Source organism: Molothrus ater, chromosome 23 (assembly GCF_012460135.2).
Source record: "Molothrus ater isolate BHLD 08-10-18 breed brown headed cowbird chromosome 23, BPBGC_Mater_1.1, whole genome shotgun sequence".
NCBI classification, from domain to species: domain Eukaryota; kingdom Metazoa; phylum Chordata; class Aves; order Passeriformes; family Icteridae; genus Molothrus; species Molothrus ater.
The window spans coordinates 216412-235787 of record NC_050500.2 but is presented as its reverse complement, the minus strand read 5'-3'; the positions used below and the strand labels follow the sequence as shown (position 1 = coordinate 235787).

The 19376-nt window shown below is 47.6% G+C and overlaps 2 protein-coding genes across 2 annotated transcripts; both read right to left on the bottom strand.

The window, feature by feature from the left end:
• Positions 1-173: 173 nt before the first annotated feature.
• On the bottom strand, positions 174-6402 carry C1QTNF12 (C1q and TNF related 12). The gene is made up of 8 exons (XM_036404804.1): positions 6244-6402; positions 5366-5485; positions 4586-4697; positions 3994-4175; positions 3195-3303; positions 2698-2788; positions 1680-1758; positions 174-371 (listed from the first exon to the last, which is right to left on the bottom strand). The coding sequence occupies exons 1-8, from the start codon at positions 6400-6402 to the stop codon at positions 273-275; spliced, it is 951 nt and encodes a 316-aa protein (XP_036260697.1). The 3' UTR covers positions 174-272.
• Positions 6403-10969: 4567 nt separating this feature from the next.
• On the bottom strand, positions 10970-17759 carry UBE2J2 (ubiquitin conjugating enzyme E2 J2). The gene is made up of 7 exons (XM_036404806.2): positions 17614-17759; positions 16533-16663; positions 15699-15739; positions 15285-15387; positions 14505-14643; positions 13767-13847; positions 10970-13189 (listed from the first exon to the last, which is right to left on the bottom strand). Exons 2-7 carry the CDS (start codon positions 16661-16663, stop codon positions 12911-12913), a joined length of 774 nt encoding a protein of 257 aa, XP_036260699.1. The 5' UTR covers positions 17614-17759; the 3' UTR covers positions 10970-12910.
• Positions 17760-19376: the final 1617 nt, after the last annotated feature.

The following is a 19376-nucleotide window of genomic DNA, read 5'->3' as shown; positions in this document are numbered from 1 at the left end:
CCAATGCAGCGTGCGGCTCCGTGAGCGCCTGGTGAAGCACAAATTAAATATTCCAAGGGGGTTTTTTGGGTAAAAAGAGGATAAAAAGCAGAATTCTGATGAAGAACGAGCTGGTGAGGACCTCAAAAATCAGCAGCACCTTCTGGAAGCAAAGCTGGACGAGCTGGGGATGAATGAAAATTCTGCAGGAACAGGGAGCGGTTTCAAGGTTAAAGTGGGGGTTTTTCAGTCCAAAAGGCAGGAATTTGGGAATGTGGGGGCCATCCTCGCTGCTAGGCTCCCAGCAGCATCCCCATGAAGTCAGAGCCGGGCTGGACGGTGACGGCAGCGCCGGCGCCGTTGTCCACGAAGATGGAGGTGTACTGGCCAGCCTGCGGGGAAACGGGAAAACGGGAATTTCTGCAGGACAAACACGGGAAAATCCCTTCCTCCAGCAGCAATCTGTGGAGTTTTAGCTTCCGTTTTAGCCAGGGTTGGGATTAAATGTGTGAGGTGGAATTTCTTGTTTGGAATCAGACGCTTGTTAGTTTTTATTTGTATTATTGTCCTAGAAACTGAATTATGCAGCACTTTACCAAACTGAAAACGGAGCCCTGTCTCTCTCTACAAGGCCTCTTAGGGCTAAAGTGTCTAAATAAGAAATGACACCTAAATTATTTTTACTTTTTACTCAATAACCAACTACCCATGGGCTGCAATGTGGAGTTTTTATCCAATGGCACAAAAGCACCCAAACCCAGCAGGAGGAGGAGGAGGAGGAGGAAAAGGAGAAGGTGAAGGAGAAGGAGGTGAAGCAGAAGGAGCAGCCACCACCCCAAAGCCTCCATCTTGCCCCATTTATTTCTTATTCTAAAGCCCCAAACTCCGAGTTTCCCAGCCTGTGACACCTCACCCTCCTACCCAAACTGCACACCCACAATCCCAGCTCCACCATTCCCTTCTGGAAGCTTCTCCTCAGCCCCGTGCTGTCCCGGGGCTCAGCCCCTGCCAGCACAGAAATCTGAAATTCCCAGCAGGAATTCAGCCCAAGTCTGGGGCTGAGCCGATGGAGCGGAAGAATTTTTGTGGCTTTGGAAGGAATTTGGTGTGGGTTTTTTTGGGTTTTTTTCCAAAAAATCTTTCCTGCCCTGGCGCCTTTTTGGGTGAAGTGGCTTCAGAGCCCCTCCTGGGAGGTGGGAAATCCCACTGGGAATAGAAATTCCCAAAGAAATCCCATTGGGAATGGAATTCCCATGAAATCCCATCGGGAATGGAATTTCAATTCATTGGGAATGGAATTCCACTGGGAGTGCAATGCCAGGGGAGAGTTGGGAAATAAAAATAAAATTTATTATAAATATTGGATTTTTCTTTTCCCCGTGCCTTCAATTCAGAATGTGAAACCCCAGTCATGTTTTCCTCCTGGTGCTGCCCCAGGTGAGGAATTTCCCTCCTTTAAATGTAGGAACAAAGAGGGTTTATTATTTAATTATTATTTATTGGCTACTTATTTAATTATTTATTTTACTGTTCTTTATTAAAAATCATTAATTTTAACATTATCATTATTTATTGATTTATTTATTATTTAATTATTTATTTGCTATTTATTTCCTGGAATTCCAGGGGAGGGTCCAGGAAGTAATTCCATGTCCTCCCCAGAGATTTGGGGCAGAAATTCCCAATTTTCAGGGCCTCACCTGCAGCTGCAGCAAGCCATGGACATAAACAGTGAAGATTTTGCTGTTGCTTTCCAGGCCAGCAATGACTTCCAAAGACCTAAAAATAAGAAATAAACAGATGAAGAAAATGAAAAGTTGGAGCCCCTTGGCACCTGCTCAGTCCAGTTAAACTCAGTTTTAAGCCTGGCTGGTTCCTGTCCATTGTTGTTTTTCCTTATTTTCCCAATTAAACCAACCCCTTTCCTCCTTTTTTTTTGTTTTTAATTATCTTTTCCCTGAGATGAATCTCTGCAAGTCCCAGCGAGTTTTTCCCAGGAGAAAGGAGAGGTTGGAGCCCTTGGCAGCGGCTCAGGCGAGGCTGTGTCAGGTCCTGCCCCAGCCCTCCCCTGCTCCTCCCGAGCTTCCGGGGCTCATCCCAACACCCCAGGGCTTTTCCAGCCCCATGGATGGATGGATGGATGGATGGATGGGTGAGTCAGTGCTGGCATTCCCAGGAAATTCCACAGGGAATGTGTCCAGGCAGGCTCCCAGCGCTGCTGCCGGCTCCAGCCACACGCGCCTGGACTGGGACCTGCCCCAAATCCCTGCCCCAAATCCCTGCCCCAAACCCATCCTGAGGGACCTGAGAACTGTCTCAAATCCATCCTGAGGGATCTGTCCCAAATCCATCCTGATCATTCTGGGATCCCTGTCCCAAATCCATCCTGATCACTCCCACTGCTCTGGAACATGTCCCAAATCCATCCTGATTGCTCTGGGATCTGTCCCAAAGTCATCCTGATTTCTGGACCTGTGGATTTCTGGAGGAGCTCAGGGCAGGGCATTAAATCAACCTGGGAAGGAATTTGGGGTCTGGGGCCAAGGACAGAGCCACAGCTTTGCCCTCTGCTGGAAAAGCTCCTTTTCCAGCCTCTTCTTCCCTGGAAAAGGTCCCAAAATCCCCCTGAGGGAAAGAATTGCCAAAGTTGGCTGAGATGTTCAGAAATGTGGAAAATTAGAGGGAAAGAATCCCCTCAGTGGCCCTGGGGCGCCTCACGTGTGTCTGTGGCACAGGGACTCAATGCAGATCAGCACCCGCACGCTGTCCCGCGCCCGCAGCTGCACTTTGCTCTTCAGCTCGCTGTGGTCTGGGAAAAACAGCAGGGAAAATGTCAGAAATCCCACCAATTCTGGGGTTTGAGGGACAGAGGGGCATCAGCAGCCCTGGGATGGCTGCAGGAGGTGCCAGAAGGTTCCTCCATATCTGATGGAGCCAAAGGCAAAGGATCCAAGGTGGATCCATCACTGGTCATCAGGGCAGAACCTCTGGAATAACAGATTTAACATGGGATCCATCAGGGATAGAACATCTGGGATAATGGATTTAAAAAGGGAATCCAAGGTAATCTATCAGGGATAGAACCCTGGAATCTCAGATTTAAAAAGAGGATCTGTCACCAACCATCAGTGGCAGAACCTCTGGAATATCTGGGAATTCTCCAGGGGTTCTCTGGGGGTTCTCGAGGGGTTGGGGCTCCCTGGGGCAGCACTCACCGATGTGGATGTTGGCTGAGAACTGGTAGATGCCGCCCACGGGGGCGGTGAAGCGCCCGGTGGCCAGGTTCAGCCCCGAGCCCCGCAGGAACGCGCCCTTGGCCACGGGCTGTGGAGAGAGAACAGAGCTGAGCCCTGGGCTGAGCCCAAACCCACCCCTGGGCTGATCCCAAATCCCTGGGCTGAGCCCAAATCCCTGGGCTGAGCCCAAATCCCTGGGCTGCTCCTGGCTCCATCCCTGGGCTGATCCCAAATCCCTGGGCTGCTCTGGCTCTGCATTCCCCTTTCCCAGAGGGCACAAGCCCAAACCCGACTCTTCTTGTCCCTGGCTGCGGTGCCAGTTTGGCACCCAGAGCCTCCCACAGCAGCTCCAAGCCAGGAAAAATCAGGAATGAGTTGGGCACCTCATGCCTGAGGCACAGGAAGCAGCAGCCCACTGCTGGGATGGCTTAATTAGTCCCATTTTCCCTGCTAATTAATGAGGCAGCAGCTCTCCCTCCAGCCCTGCCCATGCCTCAGGGCTGATCCTGCCTGGCTGCCAAGCCAAGCTGCCAAAAGTTTGGGAAATAATGGAATGGTGGATTTTAAAAGAGGATCCAAGGTGGATCCATCAGGGATAGAACCTCTGGAATAATGAATTTAAAAAGGGGATCCCAGGTAGATCCACCTCTGGCCTCCTTTGGACACCTTCTCATGGATTTGTCTCTTCCTTTCAGCCCCAGAGAAGTTTCTGGGCCGAGCAGAAGCCCCACAGAGCCCTGGAGCTGATCTCCAGCAGGATGAGGCTGGAGTTCCTCACCAACTGGAAATTGTGGAGTTCCACCAAGGTCTTCTTGTCCACCAGCACCTGGCCCTTGAGCTTGCAGTGGAAGGCCTCCTCCAGGCGCCGCTGTGAGGGAACCTCCTCCAGGGACAGCAGCAGCGGGGGCAGCTGGCTGGGCTGGGCTGAGATGGCCAGGGAGGCCCTGTGCTCCATGGCTTCTGAGGGGAAAAGGGGAATAAATTAAATAAAATAAAATTAAATAAAATCTTTATTTAGTGGCCTGCCCATTCCTGTTCCTGTGATGGAACCTTCTCCAGGGGCAGCAGCTGGCTGGGCTGGGATGAGATGGCCAGGGAGGCCCTGTGCTCCATGGCTTCTGAGGGGAAAAGGGGAATAAAATTAAATAAAAGGAAATAAAATCTTCATTTAAGGGCCTGGCCTATGAAACCATTAATGTGTGCCTGGAATTCTGCACTTGGATCTTCAATTAAAGCCCAGCAGCACTGGGGGAACATTTTTGGTTGCCATTTTGGTTCATGGTTCTTCACCCAAACAAAACTCCTCCAGTCTTTAACACCCTTTACCTTGAATATCCTTTGGAAATCTTGGACTTTTTAAAATCTTTTACCTTTTAAGATCTCCTTGAACTCCTGCAGAAGAACTTCCCTGGTGACTTCAGCCCCCGGAGCTCCTGGAGGTCCCTGAGGCCCGGGAGGCCCCGGAGGCCCCACCAGGCCTCGCTGAGGGAACAAAGGAAAATTTGGGATTAAAACCTGGGAATTGCAGAAAATCCTACAGGAACATCAGCAACGTGAGGGGGTTTGTTCCCAGAAAATTCCTGGTAATTTTTGGAGGACACTGAGGGATCAGGAAGGGCCAAGAGCTCTGAGAGTCCCTCAGAGATCTTTTTCCAGCTGCTGGGACTCCCATTCCTCTGATAATCCTCTAAAATTCCATGGAAAAGCTGCCCAGACATTCAGAGGATGCAAAAATGCCTCAAATAATTAAAATAATTAAAAGAATCCAAGATTGTCCAAGCAGCAGATGAAAAGTGCCACATAATTAATGAGCTGTCACTCAGCTCATTAATTTGAAATAAACCACTTGTCCACACCTTGATTAATTGATCCTTTGGGATACTTGGACTTTATCTCTTGGAAGGAAAAGAAAAACCCTGATTTTATTTTTAATGAGTGGGAAAATAACCTAGAAAAGGCTCAATTTGAGAGAGTCTGGTTCAAAATTCCCACATCTCCACTGCCAAAGCAAGAAGGCTCAAATTTCTCAAAAATGGAGAAATTAAACCCCCCAAAAAATGGAAATTCAGCACTCTTTGGGCTGGGAAAAGCTGGAACCTTGAGGATGAGCAGCAGGAAGGAAACTGGGACACGTGGGGTGCAAATCCTACCAATTTTTTGTCTTTGCCTTTGCATCTCCTCTTGGAGTTGCTGCCGTCGTCCGGGCGGTGCACGAAGGAGATCCAGGTCCTGCGGGGGTCTGTGATCCGTGCATCTGCAGCCTCCAGGAGCTGGGGACAACCAGGACAAGGATCATGGATGGATTGGCCTCAGGGGTCCCAAAAATCCAGCCTGGGCTGGTGGTGCTGCTTTTGGAGGACACTGAGGGTGGCCTTGAGGGATCAGGAGGAGCCAAGAGTTCTGAGAGTCCCTCAGAGATCTTTTTGTGACTGCTGGGACTCCCATTCCCTGATAATCCTCTGAAATTCCATGGAAAACCTGCCCAGATTCTCCTAAGATGCAAAAAAATCCAGTCTGGGCTGATCCTGCTTCTTTTGGAGGACACTGAGGGATCAGGAGGAGCCAAGAGCTCTGGAAGTTCCTCAGATCTCTTTTTCTGAGTCCCTCAGAGATCTTTTTCCCACTGCAGGGACTCCCATTCCCTGATAATCCCTGAAATTCCATGGAAAACCCACCCAGATGTTCAGGGGATGGAAAAATGGATCATTCTGGGAACAATCCCAGAACCCACCTCGGGAGCTCTCTGCTGTTCCCGACATGAGGAACCATCAAAATTAAACATAAACATTGAAGGAAATTGATGCAATGAGGTTGGGAAAAGAGGCAGGAAAATCCCAATAACTCCAGGAATAACTCTGGGAACGATCCCGAACCCACCTTGAGAGTTCTCTGCTGTTCCCAACATGGAGAACAATGAAAATTAAATAAAAACCCAAAGAGAATTGATGAAATGAGCCCGAAATCAGCGCAGAAATGGCAGGAAAATCCCAATAAATCCAGAATAATTCCAGGAATGACCCAAACCCACCTTGGGTTGCTCCTCGCTGTTGGCCAGGGAGGTGTTCAGGGGCTCCGGGTGCTCCTTCCTGCCCCTCCTGTCCCTGTCCCTGTCCCTCCTGGCCGCTGTCACCACGCGGGGACACAGCTGGTGGCACAGCAGCGCCAGCAGCAGCCACCAGCCCGGCATGGTGGCAGCGAGGAAAATCCAATTTGTGTCCCAAAAAATTGGAATTGACCAGGTCAGGGTCAAGGAGCCAGGGGGAAAACGATCCAGGACCAAAAAAAATCAGATTTGTGTCCAAAAAAATCTGAATTTATTAGGTCAGGATCAAGGAGCCGGGGATAAAATGCTCCAGTACCAATAAAAATCCAAATTAACCAGGTCAGGGCCAAAGAGCCAGGTGTAAAATGCTTCAATACCAATAAAAACCCAAAACCCCCAAATTCATCAGGTCAGGATCAAGAAGCTGGAGGAAAGTCCTTCAGGAGCAATTAAAAAAAAGTCAGATTTGTCTCTAAAATAAATCCAGAATGAAGCAGGTGAAAAGGATCCAAGCAGTCAGCAATAAAAAACCAGATTTGTGTCCAAAATAATTCCAAATTAACCAGGTCAGAATCAAGGAGCTGGATGAGAATCCTTCAGGAGCAAAAAAACCCGGATTTCTCTCTAAAATAAATCCAGAATTAAGCAGGTGAGAAGGATCCAAGCAGATTTGTATCAAAAAAAAAATCAGAATTTCAGAAGGATCCAAGCAGATTTGTGTCCAAAAACATCCAAATTTCAGGAGGTTCCAAGCAGCCAGGTGCAAAATCCTTCAGGACCAAAAAACCCCAGATCTGTGTCCAAAAACATCCAAATTCCAGAAGGTTCCAAGCAGCTCCTCGGGATGGAAAAGCCGGAGATTAATAAGTTTGGAATTTGTTTGGAATTCTGGATCCTCAGGAGATGAAGCTGAGTCCGTGGGAGCTTCCCAGAAATCCCAGAGGCGAGGGGCTGCTCTGCCCTAAATCCGGCCTAAAACCGGTTTTAAAGGCACTCAGCACCCCCAAATGGGGCTTGAAACTGGTTTTACTCAGCCCCTTCTGACCCCAAGCCGGATTTAAAGCTGGTTTTACTCTGCCCCCCCAAACGGGGCTTGAAACTGGTTTTAAAGGCTCTCAGCCCCCAGATGGGGTTTAAAGCTGGTTTTAAAGGCTCTGAACCCTCCCAGGCTCGGTTTAAAGCCGGTTTTAAAGGCTCTGAACCCTCCCAGGCTCGGTTTAAAGCCGGTTTTAAAGGTGCTGAAAGCCGCAGGGCAGGGCCGGGCCCGGCTCAGGCGGGGTTTAGCCAGGCTCGGCTCAGAGCCCGGGACCACCCCGGCCATTCCCGGCACAAATCCTCGAACTCCGCTCGGCGCTGCGGGGAATCGGAATCCAGGGAAGCGCCGGCATCCCGGCCTTGGAGGGACAAAACCCAGCCCCGCACCCCAAAACAGATCCCAAAATACAGATCCCAAAATACAGATCCCTCAGACCCCCAAAAATCCCTCACACCCCAAAAAACAGATCCCAAAAACCAGATCCTTCACATCCCAAAACAATTCTTCACACTCCAAGAAACAAATCCCAAAAAACAACTGTCACACCCCAATAAACAAACCCCTCACATCCCAAAAAACAAACTCCAAAAAACAAACCTCTCACACCCCAAAAAACAGATCCCATAGAACAAATCAGTCACACCCCAAAAACCAAATCCCTCAAATCCCAAAGAAAGAGACCCCTCACATCCCCCCATCAAAAATCCCTCACACCCTAAAAAACAAATCCCAAAACCAGATCCTTCACATTCCCAAAAAACAAATCCCAAAACCAGATCCTTCACATCCCAAAAACCAAATTCCTCACACCCCAAAAAACAAATCCTAAACCCCAAATTCCTTACATCCCAAAAAATAAACCTCAAAAAACATATCCCAAAAAACAACCCCAAATCCCAACTGCCTCACACCCCCCCAAGAAAACCCCAAAAACCAAACCCCGAATTCCTCACACTCCAGGAGCTCCGCGGGGGGAAAGCGAAACCTCCCGAGCCCGGCAGGAGCAGGTGGAGCTTCCCAAAGTTTTTCCTTTTTTCAGTTTTCCCCTAAAAAATCCCCGCAACCCCCGGCGCTGTCACGGGGCAGGAGCGCGCGGGTTCCGCATCCCAAACCCCAAACCCCAATCCCAAACCCCAAACCCCAATCCCAAATCCCAAACCCCAATCCCCAATCCCCAATCCCGAATCCCAGCTCCTGCCGCGGCTCCGGCTCCTCGCGGCTTCCCGGAGGAGTTTCCAGTTTCCATCAACTCCCAGAAAAGGAGGAGGAAAAAAAACAGGGAAAAAAAAAAAAAAGGGGAAAAGGAGGAGCCGCAGGCGCCGCTCGCACGATCCCATGAAATTCCCCGATAATGGAACTGCCCCAGGTTGGGACCAGCGCCCGCTTCCTCCCTGCGCATCCCTGCAAAATCCGATCCTTTTGGGGATTTTATCCCAGAAAAATCAAAAATCAGCTGCTTTTTTTTTTTTTTTTAATTTATCCCAGGAAATTCAGCTTTTTTGTTTGGATTTTATGCCACAAAAATCAGGGTTTCTATGGAATTTATCCCAGCGAAATCAGCTTTTCTTTTGGGATTTATCCCGGGGAAATCAGTTTCTTGGGGGATTTTATCCCAGGAAAATCAGCTTTTTTGGGGGAATTTATCCCAGAAAATTCAGTGTTTTTTTGGGATGTATCCGAGGAAAATGAACTTTTTGGGGGGGGATTTTATCCCAGGAAAATCAGGGTTTTTGGGGAATTTGGAGCACCTGGCAGGGCTGGAAATCCCTGCCTTGGGATAAACCCCAGCGTGGACAGAGCAGAATCCCTGTTTCATTTCCCAGTTTTGTGGATAAGGAGAAAAAAATTTATGGATTGGGAGGAAAACTCTGGATCTTGGGGAAACTGAGGCACGGGACACTCCCAACCCAAAATCCAGAAAAATCAAATTTTTTCCCCTGTTTTCTTGGCAACACCTCCAGAAAAATGTGGAATTTGGGGACAGAAAAAATGGAAAAAAAATGGAATTTGGGAAGGGGAAAAAAATGAATAAAATGGATTTTGGGAATGGGAAGAAATGGAACCCTGGAATTTGGGAAGGGGAAAAAAGGAAAAAAACCTGGAATTTGAGAACAGGAAAATAGGGGGAAAAGGGGAATTTGGGAATGGGAAAAATGGAAAAAAATGGAATTTGGGAAGGGGAAAAAAATAGAATTTGGGAATGGGAAAAATGGGAAAAAACCTGGAGTTTGAGAATGGGAAAAATAGAAACCCCTGGGATTTGGGGAGGGGAAAAGTCCCGCTGGAACGTCCCCAGCACGGCAGGAGTTAAAGCAGCTCAGCCCAGCACATTCCAGGCGGGATTTGTTGCTCATTTTTGGGATTTGTTGATAATTTTGAACCTCCCCGGCGCCTGCCCCGCTCTGGGCGGGACCTTCCCGGGGCCGAGCGAATTCCCAGAGCCCCAGGCTGGGAAATCCCAGAAATCCCTTCCCGAATTCGGGATCATCCCAGAAATCCCCTTCTTGATTTTTTGGGAAAAATCCCAAAACTCCCCCCAGAATATCCCCAAATTTTTGGGATTATCACAAAAATACTTTTCCTGATTTTTGGATCATCCCAGAAATCCCTTCCCAATTTCAGGATCATCCCAAAAATCTTCTTCTCAATTTCGAAATCCTCTTCTCAATTTTGGGATAATCCCAAAAATCCTTTTCCTGATTTTTGGGATCATCCTATCCTGGTTTCTCCTGGAGGGGTTGGAGATCACCCCAAAAATTCTTTTCCCAATTTTAGTCCCATAAAATATTCCCAGGGAGTTCCCACAATCCCAGAGCCCCAGACATTCCGGGATTTTGTGACAATCCCATAAAATATTCCCAGGGAATGCCCAGATTTTAGGATTTCTGGGATTTGGGATCGTTCCCAGGTCAGGATTTTCCAGGATTCCCCGAATCCGCTCCAGCCCCAATTCCCGACACGGCGGCGCCACCTCGTGGCCGATCCCCGAAACCCCAAATTCCCGGAAAAATGGAAAAAATTCCCAAATTTCTGCCACTCCAAAAGGGAAATAACCCGGCGGGGCAAAGCTCCCGGCGCTAATTAAGAATTCCTAATTAATCTTAATGAGCCGTCCTCATTCCCAAAAGAAATTCCAGGAATTTGGGAATTCCTGGAGTTTTGATGGAATTAATTCCCTTTTTTTGATTTTTCTGCTGGAAATGGGATTTTCTGGCTTTAAAAATCCAATTTTTTCCCCCATGAAAATGGCAGGATTAATTAACCCCCGATTAATAAATAATTAAATTACCTGTAATTATTAATTAAATTGAGTATTCATAATTTATAAATTGTTTATAAATAAATCAGATAATAATTGCAATTATATAAAACTATATAAAGTTATGTATCTAGTTTATAATATTATAATTTATTATTTGTAATTTAATATTAATTAAAATCAATAATTATCAGCAGGAATGCTCCAAAAATATCCCAAAATTTCAAGGAATTACAGAAATTATGAATGATGAAGGAGAGACACCAAGTCATCCAAGGGAAGCTGGAAAATCCAACTGAAAAAAGGAAAACAATCAGGAAAAATGAATATTTTTCATTATTTTATTTATGAACTGAAATATCCCAAACCCCATTTTTTCCCTATGGAATTTTATTCCCCAAAAAAGCCCCACAAAGTCGATTTTTATGGATTTTTATTATGAATAAATCACTTTACAACGCAGCCACTCCCTCTCCTCTGAGCCTGGAAAATCCAGGAAAAAGGGGAAAATCCCCCCAAAATCCAGGAATTTTTATTAAAAATAAAGATTCTGTGGGAAAATTCCCAAACTTTCAAATCCATGGAATTGCAGCTGGAATTTCAAGGATTTATCCCAAGATTTTATCCTGAGGGAGAGGTTGAAATTTAATTTTTTCTTTTTTTTGGGGGGAAAAGCTGAATTCGCAGGAAAACACAAATCAACCCCAAAAAGTGGGAATAAAAATTCCATTCCCAAATCCTGGAATCCACAGGGATCCCACAAATCTTCCTCCAAATCCAGGGAATTCCAAAGAATTGGAAGTTTTGGGTTTAAATGCCAGAAATGTTTAGGGGAAAAACCAAAAAAATTTAAAGAATTTAATAAAATTAAATTCTTTAATTCTAAATTCTGGGGTTTTAAAGAATTTAATAAAATTTAAGGGTTTAGTTCAGCAGATGAATCCCAAAGGAATTTTGGGATTTGGGGCAAAATATTTCTGGAATTCCAAAGGAATTTTGGGGCTTTTAAAAAAGAACTGAAGTAAAGGGAAAGAAATTTGGGGTTTTTCCTCAAAAAATCCCAAAGGAATTTTGGGGTTGGGATCTGGGGTTAGGAGGTGAAATATTCTCAGAATCCCAAAGGAATTTTGGGGTTTTTAAGAATGAAAACAAATCCCGAATCAAGTGGAACCACATTTGGGGTTTTCCTCTGACCCAGCAGCTCTGCAGGAGCTCCTTTGTTATTCCCACCCCAAAATTGGAATTCTTCCCTCCCCAGGTGCTGCTCCCTCCATCCCCAGAGCCCCAAACGCTGAATTTTGGGACACAAACCCCATTTTTGGGACACAAACCCCATTTTTGGGACACAAACCCCCAGTTTTGGGACACAAACCCCCAGTTTTGGGACACAAACCCCCAGTTTTGGGACCATAAAACAATTCCTGGACAATAAAACCAATAAATTTGACTTCTCACCAGCAGCAAGACCCAGAACCCACCACAACCCAGAAGGGCAAAGCCCCCAAATTTTCCACCCAGAGTCCCATTCCAAGAGTCCCACTCACCCGGAATTGAAAACAGGACAAAAATTGGCTGAAGCTGTTCAGTGTTGGAAGCACAGATGGGGCAGAGCCCCACAAACCCAAAGGCTCCCGAGCCCGCCGGGGCCGGGCCGAGCCCCAAAGCTGCCCCAGAGGAGTTTGGTCCCTGCAGGGCCCTCACTCCTGGCCCTGCTCCTCAGCTCTTGACTGTGCAGCCCACGATGGGCAGAACCCCAAACCCCACAGAACCAAGGAGGGGCAAAAAACCCCAAATTTTCCACCCAAGAGTCCCATTCCAATGAGCCCCACTCATCCTGAATGAAAAACTCCATTAATGGAGTCAAAAGTGGCTGAAGATCCTCAATGTTGAAACCAGAGATGGAGGAGAGCTCTACAAATCCAAGTGGCTCCCCAACAATGCTTTGGCTTCTGAACCCAAGGCCCACCACAACCCAGGAAGGGCAAAAACCCCAAATTTTCCACCCCAAGAGTCCCATTCCAAGAGTCCCACTCACCCTGAATTGAAAACTCAACAGAGTCAAATTTGTTGAAGATCTTCAATGTTCAAACCACAGATGGAGGAGAGCTCTACAAATCCATGTGTCGCACCAAGCCCCACCACAACCCAGAAGGGCAAAACCCCCAAATTTTCCACCCCAAGAGTCCCATCCCAAGAGTCCCATTCATCCTGAAGTGAAAACTCAACACAGTCAAAACTGGCTGAAGATCTTCAGCGTTGGAACCACAGATGGAGCAGAGCCCCACAAACCCAACGGTTCCGAGCCCGCCGGGGCCGGGCCGAGCCCCAACGTCCCCCGGGCCCGCTGGGTGCGGGGCTCACTCCTGGGCTATGCTCCTCAGCACGTACTTGACTGTGTAGGCGAAGGCGGCGAAGCCCACGATGACGAACAGGTTGGCCAGGGCCCCCCCCAAGAGTCCGTGGTTCCGCGGCGGCTGCTGCAGGCCCCCGGGCGCCAGCGCCGCGCGCGGCCCCTGCGGCGGGGCCTGCCCGTGGTGCCCCAGGTGCGCGTCCCCGTCCGGCACCACGTCGGGCAGCGGCAGCGGCGGCGGCCGGGAGCTCAGCTCCTCCTGGGCCTTCTGCTTCTGCCGCATCTCCTGCAGAGGGGACAGCAAATCCATGGGCAAGGGCAACCTGGGGGACCTGGTGGGTCTGAGTCCTTGGAAAAGGGGAGGAGGAAACTGGGGTGATTTGGGCGCTTTTGTTTGATTTCCTGCACAGGGAAAAAGAAAATTAAATGGGAGAGTGGAATTTGGGGAGGGGCAGGGAGGGAGGCCTGGAGCTCAGCTTGTCCTGTGCTCTCTGCTTTTGTTTCAGTTCCTGCAAAAGGGGAGAGCAAACTGGGGTGGTTTGGGTGCTCTTGCTTGATTTCCTGGAAAAAGGGAGAGGAAATTCAGTGGGAAAGTGGAATTTGTGGTGGCTTTGGTTGATCTCCTGCATGGGAAAGGGGAAACTGAGGAGGGGCAGAGGGGGAGGTCTGGAGCTCAGCTCATCTTGTGGTTTTTGCTTTTGCTTCATCTCCTGCAAAAGGGGAGAGGAAACTCAGTGGGAAAGTGGAATTTGTGGGGATTTGGGGGCTTTTGTTGGATTTCCTGCATGGGAAAGTGAATTTGGGGAGGGGCAGCAAGGGAGGTCTGCAGCTGAAAAATGAATAATGAATGAAGATTTCCTTACCTCCACCACTTCAGGGAAGAGCTCACAGAAGACTTTGTCTTTTAAATTAAATGCTAAGCTCTGTGCAGCCAGCTGCCTTTTCTGGGGAGAAAAACCAAATTTATCAGCAACTCCTTGAAAATTCAATCCATTGATGTCAATTCCACCCCTGATTTCCCCCCAGAACGGTGCAAACTCACACCAAGCGGGTTTTAACATTTAAACCATCACATTTGTGAAGATTATTGACTAAAATTGAGGTTTATAAGCACAAATTATGTTAGTTTTTGATCAGGGTCAAGGAAAAAGGCTGGAAAAAAGAACCAAATCCCAACCAGGATCCCTGAGATATCCCAAAGTCCCAAAGCTTTCTGAAAGGTTTGTAGCTCTTAAAATTGACCATTTTTCACTAAAATTGATGTTTCTAGATTTAAATTATGTTAATATTTGATCCTGTGGATCTGTGGGAGAGGCTGGAGAGAGGAACCAAATCCCAGCCAGGCCTTATCCCCGAGATATCCCCAATTCCCAAAGCTTCCGAAATGGTTTGTAATACTTAAAACATCAAACTTGTGAGGATTTTTCACTAAAATCGATGTTTTAACACTTCCAACATCACATTTGTGAGCGTCACTGACTACAGCTGATGTTTTGTTGATCCTGTGCGATCAGAGTCAAAGAAAAAAAGGAACCAAATCCCAGCCAGGCTTTACCCTTGAGAAATCCCAAACTCTGTGGAACTCTGCCCAAGGGACTCACGGTGAACTCGGAGGTCTCGATGCTGCCCAGGGTGGGCCCCTTCTCCACCATGAAGCTGAGCAGCCCCGTCAGGATGGTGGACACGGACCAGGCCGGGTTCCAGGTGTCCGGGTGGAAATCCGTGATGGACAGACAGAGCCTGACAGGGACAAACAGAGCCAGGAACCGGGAATGGGGCTGGGAACGGCTGGGGCGGGAACGGGGCCTGGGTTTGGGATGGGAATGGCTGGGATGGGAACGGGGCCTGGGTTTGGGATGGGAATGGCTGGGATGGGAACGGCTGGGATATTGGGAAAGACTCCGTGATTTGGGATGGGAATGGCTGCGATGGGAACGGCTGGGATGGGAACGGCTGGGATATTGGGAAAGACTCCGTGATTTGGGATGGGAATGGCTGGGATGGGAACGGGGCCTGGGTTTGGGATGGGAATGGCTGGGATGGGAATGGCTGGGATGGGAATGGCTGGGATGGGAACGGCTGGGATGGGAATGGCTGGGATGGGAACGGGGCCTGGGTTTGGGATGGGAATGGCTGGGATGGGAACGGCTGGGATGGGAACGGCTGGGATATTGGGAAAGACTCCTTGATTTGGGATGGGAATGGCTGGGATGGGAACGGCTGGGATGGGAATGGCTGGGATGGGAATGGGGCCTGGGTTTGGGATGGGAATGGCTGCGATGGGAACGGGGCCTGGGTTTGGGATGGGAACGGCTGGGATATTGGGAAAGACTCCTTGATTTGGGATGGGAATGGCTGGGATGCTGGGAAGGAGCCCTTACCTTGTGTTGCACTTGAACCTGCCATTGGGGGTGATCATATAAATACTGGGGGGTTTGAAAGGGAATTCTCGAGGGAATATTAATTTTCCGTGGTAATATCCACCTGCAAACCAGCAAAAAATGGGTTAAATAAGTCATATTTTAAAAAAATCTCCCATCCTCAATTCCCCTGCTTTATTCCTTCTTCTAAAGCACCCAAATGGATGAAATAAATTGTATTTAATAAATACATATAAAACTATATTAAATAAATCCTAAATCCTACTCTTGATAAGAGAAGAATGACTGACAGCAGCATTCCCTATTTCTTCACCTCTTTCCCAGTTTTTGGAGCCGTTTTCAGTGGGGTTATTTTGCCTTTCCCCACCCCCTGGAATTCCTGAATTTCCTGCAAACGCCCAGGCAGGGATTTACCTTCATATGGGGTCAGCTCAGGCCCTCGCACCACATAGTGCCTGGAAAAGAGGGAATGGAACACTGGGAAAAACCACAAATACCCCAAAAAATCAGGAGCAGCCTCAGGTAAAGCTTCCCTCTGCACCTGCCCAGACTCCAGAGAGAGGGAGAAAGAGCTGAGAGCGTGGGAAACCTTCTGCTGCTCGGGGCTGAGGGACAATCCACCCCAACTGCCACCCCAGTTCCTAATTCCCACCCCAGATCTCAATTCCCACCCCAACTGCCACCCCAGTTCCTAATTCCCACCCCAGATCTCAATTCCCATCCCAATTCCCACCCCAGTTCCTAATTCCCACCCCAGATCTCAATTCCCATCCCAATTCCCATCCCAATTCCTAATTCCCACCCCAGATCTCAATTCCCATCTCAATTCCCACCCCAGTTCCTAATTCCCACCCCAGTTCCTAATTCCCATCCCAACTCCCACCCCAGTTCCTAATTCCCACCCCAGATCTCAATTCCCATCTCAATTCCCATCCCAATTCCCACCCCAATTCCTAATTCCCATCCCCAACTCCCACCCCAGTTCTCAATTCTCATCCCCAATTCTCCATCCCAATTCTCACCCCCACCCTCATTCCCATCCCAATTCCCCAACTCCCACCCCTGTCCTCCACCCCAATTCCTTCACCATCCTCAATTCCTACCCCTAATCCCCATCCCAATTCCCATCTCAGTTTTCCATCCCTAATTCCCCATTTCCGACTCTCCCCCTCCAATTCCCATTTCCCACTCCCACTCTCATTCCCCATTCCCCCATTCCCAATCCCCACTCCCATTCCCCATCCCCACCATTCCAGGATGTTGGAGGGCAGGGGCTCAGCACAGATGTAAGGCACTGGATCCTTTTTGATCCTCAGGTAATCCTGCTTCAGCCTCTGCGTGGCTGTGGTGGGGGCCCTCTTATTGCTGCTGCTGCTCATCTAAATAAAAAACAGTTAATTCGTTAATTACAATGAAATCCATTCATTAAAATTCATTAACGCAACCTCAGTAAGCACAGAGCTTCATAGAACCTTTCTCCAGGTCTTTATAAAATCCACTTTATGGTTGTATTTGAGATGCAAATTCAATGATTTGGATTTATATTCTATTATTTGAATTTTTAAGGAGCAAGAACCATGGAAAAAGGGGGAAGAAAAAGGGAAGAAAAGAGGGGGAAAAGAGGGTAAAAAGGAGGGACAAAGGGGAGAAAAATGGGGAATAAAAGGGAGAGGAGGAAAAGAGGAAACAGGAGAGGGAGGGAAAAAGGAAAAGAGGAAGGGAGGGAGTAAAAGGGAGAGGAGAAAAGGAGAAAAATAAGGAAAAAAGAGAAGGAAAGGGGGGGAAAGGAAGAGGTAAAGAGAAAGGGACTGAAAGGAAAAGGAGAAAGAGGGAAAAGGAAGGAAGGGAATGAAAGGGAGAGAGGGGAAAGAGAAATCAGAGAGGGAGGGAAGAAGGGAAAGAGGAAAGGAAGGACTGAGAGGGGAAAGGTGGAAAAGGAGGGAGAGAAGGAGAGGGAGAAACAGGAGAGGGAAAAAGGAGAGAGGAAAGAGAAACAGAGGGAGATGGGGAAAGGAGGGAGAGGAGGAGAACGGCAGAGAGGGGTGAGACAAGAAGGCAGCAGAGGGACTGAAAAAGAAAGGGGAAAGGTAGAAAAGAGAGGGAGGGAATAAGAGGGGAAAAGAAAGAGAGATGGGGAAAGGTGGGAGAGAGGAGAACGGCAGAGAGGGGGTGAGAGGTGAGACAGGAAGGCAGCCGAGGAAAGGAGAGACTGAAATAGAAGAGAAAGGTGAAAAAGGGAGGGAAGGAGAGGGGAAAACGGAGGGAGAAGGAGAACGCAGAGACAGTGAGACAGGAAGGCAGCCCGCCCGTCCCTCCCCGTCCCGCTCACCTCTCCGCGGCCGCCAGGCCCCGGGCGGCCCCTCCTGCCCGCGGCCGAGGGAGGGAGGCAGGCGGGGAGCGGCGGCCGGGCCGCGATGGCGGCGGAGCGGGCGGGGCGGGCAGCGGCGGCCGCGGCTCCCTCACGGCTGCAGCCAAGATGGCGGCGCTGCCGGGAAGGAGCCGGCGGCGCTTCCGGGGCTCGCGCGGCTTCCGCTTCCGGGGCCGCGCGCGCAGGGCGGGAACCGTGAGGGGAACCGTGAGGGGAAGCGTGAGGGGAACCCGGGCCGGGCCCACCCGCGATCCCTGTCGTGACCGAAAGCGGGAAAATATCGCGGTCAGGGCACGGCCCCGCTCCCTGTCGTGACAAAAAGAGAGAAAATATCGCAGTCGGGACACGGCCCCAGCGGGGAGGGTGATCCGGACACGCCAACTGAGAGAAATAGGGCTCAGACTTTAAAAGATTTTATATAAAAATGCTGAATGAAGGATAAAAGGGGCGATATCCTGCGCAATTTGCCAAAAGCACGGCCTTAGCTTAAAATAATTTTTAATACATTTTTGCATATATATGTGTGTGTGTAAAAGTATGTATTTTACATATATATATGAGATAAATATAAATATATATATGTAAAAGTATATTAAAAAGTATACGTAGATATATATATATCCTATTTAAAAAATCTCTTTTTAAAGGAGAATTAGCCCAAAAAACCTCCATTTTAACGTGGAATATCCCCTAAAAACTTCTTTTTAATGAGGAAAATCCCATAAAAATCCTTTTAAATGAGGAATATTCCATAAAAACCTCTTTTTAACAAGGAATATCCCCAAAAAATCTCATTTTTAACAAGGGTGGAGCAATAAGGGGAGGTGACAAAGCCATGCCAGGGCAGGTGACATCACCAGAACTCTGCACAAACAGCAATTAACAATTTAATGAACATTTTAATTAATGATTAACCCCGTGTCATCACGCCTGCCTGGCAGGTGAAGCACCAGGGGTGTAGAAAAGTTATTTTTTTATTTATGTGTTTTTTGTTTATAGGAATTAAATGGGATTTTTTATGTAGAAAGTGGGGGTTTTATGTAAAAAAGTTAATTTTTTATTTATGCTGTTTATAGGAATTAAATGGGATTTTTAAGGGTTTAAGGGTTTGTTTCGGGCATTAAAAATAAATTAAAAACAGGTTTTAGTAGCAAATTTTGAGGGTTTTTAAAGGATACAATAAAACCTGGTGTTTGATGTATGAAAATAATGTTAATAAACATAAAAAAAGTTTTTTAAAGCTTTTCAAATGTCTCTGGTGTTCTCCTTTTCCCATCTCCCTCTGATTTTCCCTCTCCTTCCCTCCCTCCCTTTTTTAAAAGCTTTTTTTCCCTGTTTTTTAAAATATTTTTCAAATTTTTAAAATTTTTTTTAAATTAAGTTTTTTTAAAAATAAATTTTCTTTTAAATATAGCTTTTTAAAAATAAAGGTTTTTTTAAAATAAAGATTTATAAAAATAAAGTTTTGAAATAATAAATTTTCTTTTAAAATAAAGGATTTTTTTTTAAATAAAGGGGTTTTTCAAAATAATTTTTTAAAACATTTTTTTAAATACATTTTTTTAAAGCTCCCTTTGCAATTCCCCGCTCCGGCGCTGCCGGGAACCCTCCAAGGTGGGAAAGCGGGGAATGGCAGCTGGATTGCCCCCAAAACAAACCCTGGGCAGGGCAGGGAGCTGCCGGGGCCTTGGGCAATCGCGAGTTTTAATTGGGATTTGTTAATG